The following is a 7,663-nucleotide window of genomic DNA, read 5'->3' on the forward strand; positions in this document are numbered from 1 at the left end:
GAGTAAGCCCCAACATTACTTAATTTAAGGCGCAGTAAGTTATTCTCTCCTTAACTGTTGCGTCATTCTCTGACTAACCGCCTCGCTATACTGATAAAAATTTTACATAGGGCCCAACCCATTCTCACCAAACTTGGTTCAAGTCTTTGTTTACCAACGTTTTCCGATCTCTTGTTGGTCCATTCGTGAAGCAATTAAAGGGACATGGTCAGCGTTCTTACCGGGCTGACCTGGACACTAGTTTTCACGTTTTGAAAAAAGTCCACCGTGGACTTCTTTCAAAACGAACCTTCAGAAATCTGCTTCAATGTTCTCAGTGTTTCATTAAATGGGAAAATTTAGGGGGAAAAAAACACTGTGAAGTTGACATTCTGAAGGTTCTCTACGCGTATTTTTGATTTCGGGTTCAGGTGGACTTTCTTCAAAACGCGAAAACTAGTGTCCAGGTCAGCGCGGTCTGAACGCTGACCATGTCCCTTTAATGAATAAGCACACTAAGAGACTCGACCTCGTGACAGTAACTGAGTCATGCACCTGAGTCACGGCAATTTATTGTGACCTATATTGTCATCAGACCTCTCGAACAGTCAGGAACCAGCCCTAAAACCACCGTGACGAACAACATCGTTATGGCATTACTGCAAGCGCTCATAGCTCTAACACTCATATCAAGTTGTTTTGCTGTAAAATTTGTGACCTTTCCGATGCTTGGAAGAAGTCATTACCTCGTCCACTCCAAACTGGCAAAAGAACTTGCAATAAGGGGACATGAGGTACGCCAGTGTGATTTATCCGTTGTCAAATAATCCATATTTTTCCTAAAAGTATGGACATTTCTTGGGCTTTTCAGTGTACAGAATATTGCTAATGATATGGGAGATGAATATTGTAGCTGTTTTCCGATTACGTCCTCTGAAGTATAATAGGCCCTAAACTCTGATTAACCATGTAGAAAGTGATGCAAAAGTGGATTGCGACTCAAATTACCTTAGCATTGATAATGCTTGGTGTTTAGAAGACGTCCATGTAGACCGACAACGCAGAAACTGCATTCGTGACTATGATGAGTGAAAACAAATACATGTACTCTGTCCTCTTTTGTTTGCATAATAATAAACTACTACCCCGAATGAATTTTAATTAACTAATTTGCAAAGCTTCACTGATTTCAAAACATAAAAACTCACAAAGCTGGAAAGTTGTCTTTTAGCTTGCATGTGGTGTATCATACATCCTTAATACTATATCGTCAGTGATCGCACGCCGGGCAAATAACCTTAATTTGCCTTGTATTTGGCCATTCCGGGTTTAAATACAAGAAGGCTAACATCGTACATTGCATGTTACAAACAAACTTGTCACTCTATAATTCTGGTCAAAACATTATTGCTTCAATAAATTATATTTGGATGCAACTACAAACTGTAAAACAAGTTGATAATTATAGGTAGCCCGTGCAATTAGGCCTTTCTCGATTATGCTAGTAAAACTGGCATTTAATGCTACTAGAAATTCTCGCATAAAGCCAAAAAAATGCTAAAATAATGCCTGATTTCCTTAAAAAATGCCACTTGAATTCCAAAAAATGCCTTGTTTTATTTCAAACAAAACGTACAAACTCTCACATTATATGCTCATATCAACAACAGGTGATACTTAATAATTGTTTGTTTATAAAAAAAAAAATATAAAAAAAATTATTTACAAAAAAAATAAAAATAAAAAAACACACACAAGTAACACAACACAAGTACACAAGTAACACAACGCACAAACAGTCGAAACAGACAGAAAACAATCAAATTATGTAATCAAAATTGTGAAACTTTAGGATTATTTATCCTTCTGAGTTCTGAGTGCTGAAAATCTGGATCACAGTCATGAAAAGTGACAGAAAATGCTAGCAATTCTTTTTTGAAGAAAAAACGAAAAAAATGCTCGTTTTCCCAAAAAATGCCGAAAAAAATGCTAGCATAATCGAGAAAGGCTTACGTGCAATGTAATTTTAGCCGAAAACCATGCAAAAGAAGTTGGTTCGATTTGTTGGGCTTGACTTTAAATATCAGCCCCGTAGCTACCTACAAAAACACCGGCCGAGGTCAGTAGTTCCACTTGGTATAAAATTTTGGACACCTCTATACTTTATATTTTTAACTAAAAACGACGTTGTACTTCACTTACATTCGCACACGATCAGAATCTCAGCAGTTACTCAATAACTGTAAGTAAGGGACGGACCATTATTTTTTTGGAGGGGGTGAGGGATGAAAAATATTGAAAAAAATTGTTTGCAGGGCCTGGAAAGACAAAATAAATTGTTTACAAAAACGATATGTATAACAAAAAATAGTAAGAATTTCGAAAAAAAAGGAGAAAAAATAAAAGTTTGCAGAGGAAAATTTTTCATCCCCCCCCCCCCTCCAAGAAAATAATGGTCCGTCCCTAAGTAAACTTCTTATTCGATAGTTTTACCGATAATATGCGTGGATATTTTACGACTTTCGTTGTATTTTTCCAAGCCCTACAGGGGCGGGTAAAAATTCAAGAAATAAGAAAATTTTTCGCGAGTATTATCTGTAAAGCCATCGAATTATGGATTTATTATAGCTTCAGTTCGGATACGAAATACTTCAATGTATTTACGTGTCATATCTTTCTTGTTTTCTTGACCTTATTTTGCCGAATAGAATAACAAATGCTAGAAATGCATAAATAAGCACAGCGAAATAACCAAGAGATAGGGAAAGCAGTGAAAGCTAATGAAGGCTCCCACTTATTATTTTGGTATCACATTAACGTGTGACGTTACAGCCTTGCAGTACCTCATATTTTACGTCTGAAATGTCGTTGTCAGTCTGTTATTTCAAGCTTTGTGAAATAATACATAGTAATGTCAAAACCTCGCAGAAATCTAAAAGGCAGTAGTCGTTAGGAATATACCTGGTATCCAGGTAGAGTGCTCAAATCTGCTTCTATCAACAGGTTGTTTAATATCAGCATGTGAGATTGCGAGGACTGGATCCACTCCAATAACGACCCCATGTTCCGACTGTTCAAATGTCCGGAGTTTGTAGCCAACGCTGATCTCAAACAAATAATGGGCACAGGTCTTCAACATCATTTGAAGTTGTCGCGTATTCTAACAGGAAGTTTCAGAGCCTACTGTGACACGCAGCTTAGCAACCAAGAGCTCATGAAGGAAGTTGAGTCTGCTGATCTAGTCATAGGGGACGCCATGTATCTGTGCTCATTTCTGATTGCGGATAAATTCTCCTTACCCCATGTGACAATTCTGACAAGTGCACTCAGCACAGCTACGGGAACACTTCCCCTAAATTTGGAATCGCTTCCCTCCTACATTCCCCAGGGGTTTTCTGCAATGGCAGACAGTATGAGCTTCAGCGAGAGAGCAAAGAACACTCTGATATGGTTGTTCAATAAAATTGCCAGTGAATACGTTATGCTGCCCTTGTATCAAGAATTGAAAGAGAAGTATAACATTACGCCAGATAAAAGCTTACAGCAGACTTTTGATGCAGTGGACCTTATCATAGTTCAGACAAATTTCGCCATTGATTATCCACGACCACTTCTGCCAAGTGAGTTGACCTTATTTTCCTATGGAATTTTGCGCTTTCTTAGATTTGTTTATAGCATATTGATATAACGTTTGGCTAGCGTTAACAGACTGTTCACAGCACTCTTTAACGCGAAAAATTAACGAGAGAGGGCTGGACGCCAGCGCAAAAGAGGAGGCACGAGGGTGTCGTGCTACGCGCTCGCTGTTTCTGTCGCGTTTAAAGAGAGGCTGTAAAAAGCCACCAGTGCTGACCTCTGCAGAGCCTGGCCAGGTCTTTTCATTTCATTTTAATGACATGTTGGTTTAATAAATATACACTGCTCCTTTCTAGTACAGTATATATGATACTCAGAGTTCAATTTCATCATTGACACCGTCCATCAGCCTACAATAATGGTGCCCACTGACTTGTGATATCCGAATTAATTTTCGTTCTTTTGTTTTCAGATACCAAAATGGTTGGTCCACTTCTCCTAGGTCCCGCAAAACCACTCCCGGACGAGCTGGAGGAGTTTGTGGAGGGGTCTGGTGATGATGGGGTCATTCTTGTGTCGTTTGGCACCGTTGCCATTATGGCTGACGAAACTCGTCAAATAATGGCTGATGCGTTCTCTAGTTTTTTCCCAGCGTGTCATCTGGAAGCTGAAAACAGGTAAGTATAGTCTAAAAATAATAATAAATAAAAAAATTAATTAATTAATTAAAAAATAAGAAAACCATATTTTAACTATGTAACTTTGGTACCTCTCTTTTACTGTAGCTAAATCTTTGATAGTCGTGAATACAGTAGTATTACACATTTACGCATAAGACCACGCAACTCTATGAATAAAAAATTCTACTAGTAGTTTTTGTCTAGTTTGTTGCCGCATCTTTTGCGTTAGACTTTGGGGCCGTTTTTTATTGTTTTGAAACAAGATAAACACAAGAAAGCAGAGCCAATGCAAACGGTTGAACATGGGCCTTTAAAATACGCAAAATCTTGCACTTTACGAAAAGTTGGTCAGATAAGATCTTGTTGTGATCAGTCTTGAAATTGAAAAAAGTCCCCATTTTGACCAATGTTGGGTGTACCACTTTTGAAGTTAAGTTGCTTAAACTTGAAACGTTCATGTTTATAACCCTCGCGTCACGTGTCTGTTCAGTGATGTGTGGTGCTGTTACTCAGGCACGAAATTTTTACGGAGCTATTAAGTCTAATCTGTGTTCACTTGCTCACATTGAAGGCAACAACTTGGCACTTGCAAACAACGTCAGAGTATCTTTCTGGCTTCCTCAGAACGACATTCTCGGTCACCCGAAGACGCGTCTGTTTATTGGACACGGGGGAATGAATGGAATGTTGGAGGCTGGTTACCATGGTATCCCCGTGATTTTTATGCCTTTATACTTTGGTGACCAGTTCGACAACTCCGTCACTGCAAAGCACATTGGGATTGGGGAAGTACTATTTCCAGACACAATAACCATAGAAACACTGGTGAAAACTATAAATATGGTCATCAACAACCAAAGGTATGTTAATTTTAAGGGAATCCTTCACTTTTGGAAAAACTTGGCATAAAACAGAAACTGATAAAGAAGCAATGTTCATTTGTTCTATAAAACAAAGGAAAACTATTTCAAGTTTATCCATGGGATATGGGTGTTGAATTTCCATGCGCCACCATTTTTGATTGTATGACGTCACACAATTGCACCATTTTGTTTCACAGCCGTTTTTACAGCAAGTATTTATAGGCAGTGAAGATGGTTTTCTTTTTTGCAAGACAAAATAAAAGAAAAAATGTGATTAAACGAGGTGAGAAGATAATTTTGTTCTCGCTTCGAATTTGAGAGAGTGCTTGATATCTTTTAACTAATTTTATCGGAAACAAAAGAAACGGCATTTTTTTCATGCTCTCCAAACCGATGCATAAAACTCTCTGATTGCATAGCTGAGTTTTAATGGCAAAATGAACTTAGAGGCAATTCCTTCTTGCGCTCAGGGTTTAATGTTCACAGTGTTTGAATTCCAGCGATTAAAATAACCTTCACGTCAGCTGACACAGCTATTATGCTGGAGTCGTTCAAGTTTAAAATGTACATTCTTTCACGACATTGAACAATAATTTCCTTTTTCCTTATAGCTACTTGGAGAACGCTTCCCGCGTTTCTCGTTCCATGAGATTTCGACCCCGGACTCCTATACAAGAAGCCGCCGACTGGTTGGAATATACCAAGGCTCAAGGTGGCCTACCGTTCCTCCGACCAAAGAGCCTGGATCTACCATTTTACAAACTTTACCTATTGGATGTCATGTCCGCGGCAGTGCCGTTTTTGCTTAGCATCTTGTTACCTGTCAGATTTGTTATAAGGTTGCTTGTAAAGAAATGTTGTAAGTCACGAGAAAAGGAGAAATCGCACTGAATTAGGGAAATTTCTCAAAACTGTTTTTTGTTGAGCTGTCAGATCAATAAACACTAAACGAACGGACGGACGGATGGACGGATGGATGGATGAGGAATGAACAACACTGCCATGAAAGACGCTCGTTAACAGTTTCAGTGCTCTTATAAAGCAAGTTTTAATAAAAATGGACTATTATTTTTCAATTTAGGTTTCCTGTGAGACAAATATAAATTTTGGCTGTTCAAAAATCTGGTCAAAAATTCGTGACAAAGCCCTTTTAAAATCTCCAGACTAAAATGGGGAAAGTAAAGTAAAACTGAAGTTAATCATCGTTATTATATCCTAGAAGGTCTACAAGTAACAACCGTAATCAGTATTGTAATCATGTTCACGTCATTTTGGGATCGCTAAATTAGACGAAATAGGTCACATTACATGACAAACAATTTAATTCCATTTCTCAAGCATCTTACCGGTTCGGAACCCAAAATCCTCGAATTTGATTGGACATATCGCGAGCTCCTCGCCAGTCCAGCTTTTTCGTATCTGATCGGATTTACAAGCCGGTCCTAAATCAACACGTAATCGTTTTGTAGCGAAACGAACGAAATGTAGAAAGTTTTGGTATTAGAATAAGAATGATGCTCACCAATGGTTGTTAACGTAAAGCGATAAATCAACAGTGAAATTAAAGACCGTGAAATTCTCGAATGACGAGTAATCATTCCTTTCAATCGAAAAAAAATGAAGTTATAGTTTAGTTGGGTTTCTAGTTTGCATTTTGTAATGTTTTTCATGTCATTGTTGCTTAACTGCAATTTTACAGTTTCTGACCATGTCTGCTTTAGGCCTAGACTAGACCAAAACTGTGCTCAATTAATAGATGAAATGAGTGCGTCACTAAACTGGCATCGAAATTTTACGACAGGGACAAGTGCGTCTCCGAACGCCGACTTTCATTTTTTCTTCGCATGAAAATGCAACTAGTGTTGGATAAACCCATCAGGGTTTTTTTCCTAATGGCTATTAATGAAGAAATAAGGATAAAAACCACGGTTTTTCAAAGATGGTCCATGAAGATATCTCATGATTGACGAATATTCTCTTACCAAAAGACAATATTCTGAATATTGACAGTTTTAAAACAGAAGAAGAGATTTTTTCGTTAGAACTGCATGCTTTTATTTCTTTCTCAGTTGCAGAAGTACATACAGTTATTCCCACGAAGATTTATTACCCTAGCTATTCTACTACTTTAGCTTCTAAACCGTCCTCTTCCAGTACTTTGGAGGTGCATGGTTTGCTGTGTTATATTTGGCCATTTATCAGGCATGCAATAACAGATCTGCTGGTGGTGGTGGTGGCGGTTTTGTCGATGGTGGTGGCGGTGGCGGTTTTGTCGATGGTGGAGGCGGTGGCGGTTTTGTCGACGGTGGTGGTGGTGGGGGTTTTGACGAAGGCGGTGGCGGTGGTGGCGGAGGTCCTGTTTAAATAATAAGTAGTAAATTAAGTCAATCTGAAATGATAATAATTTATCACTTCAATCGAAACATGAATAAATTAAGGTGATTAATAGTTTACCGTCGCACATACGAGGCATTACAGTCCACCACTAAATTAACTCCGATTCTGATTGGTTTAAATTTATCACGTGACGCGATAGTGTTCATCCGTGGAGGGGACTATCAACCC

At 38.5% G+C, this 7,663-nt stretch overlaps 1 protein-coding gene across 1 annotated transcript in view; it reads left to right on the forward strand.

Moving 5' to 3' along the window:
* The first annotated feature begins 3,040 nt into the window (after positions 1-3,040).
* LOC144646886 (uncharacterized) overlaps positions 3,041-7,663 on the forward strand; it is a 10,865-nt gene continuing 6,242 nt past the window's right edge. Inside the window, exons 1-4 of the mRNA XM_078506596.1 lie at positions 3,041-3,599; positions 4,028-4,232; positions 4,838-5,095; positions 5,710-5,920. Coding sequence (XP_078362722.1) covers positions 3,041-3,599; positions 4,028-4,232; positions 4,838-5,095; positions 5,710-5,920 — 1,233 coding nt within the window. The remainder of the gene's footprint in view (positions 3,600-4,027; positions 4,233-4,837; positions 5,096-5,709; positions 5,921-7,663) is intronic.

The sequence above is a fragment of the Oculina patagonica genome, chromosome 1 (assembly GCF_052425735.1).
Source record: "Oculina patagonica isolate OP01 chromosome 1, crgOcupat, whole genome shotgun sequence".
Classification (NCBI taxonomy): Eukaryota; Metazoa; Cnidaria; class Anthozoa; order Scleractinia; family Oculinidae; genus Oculina; species Oculina patagonica.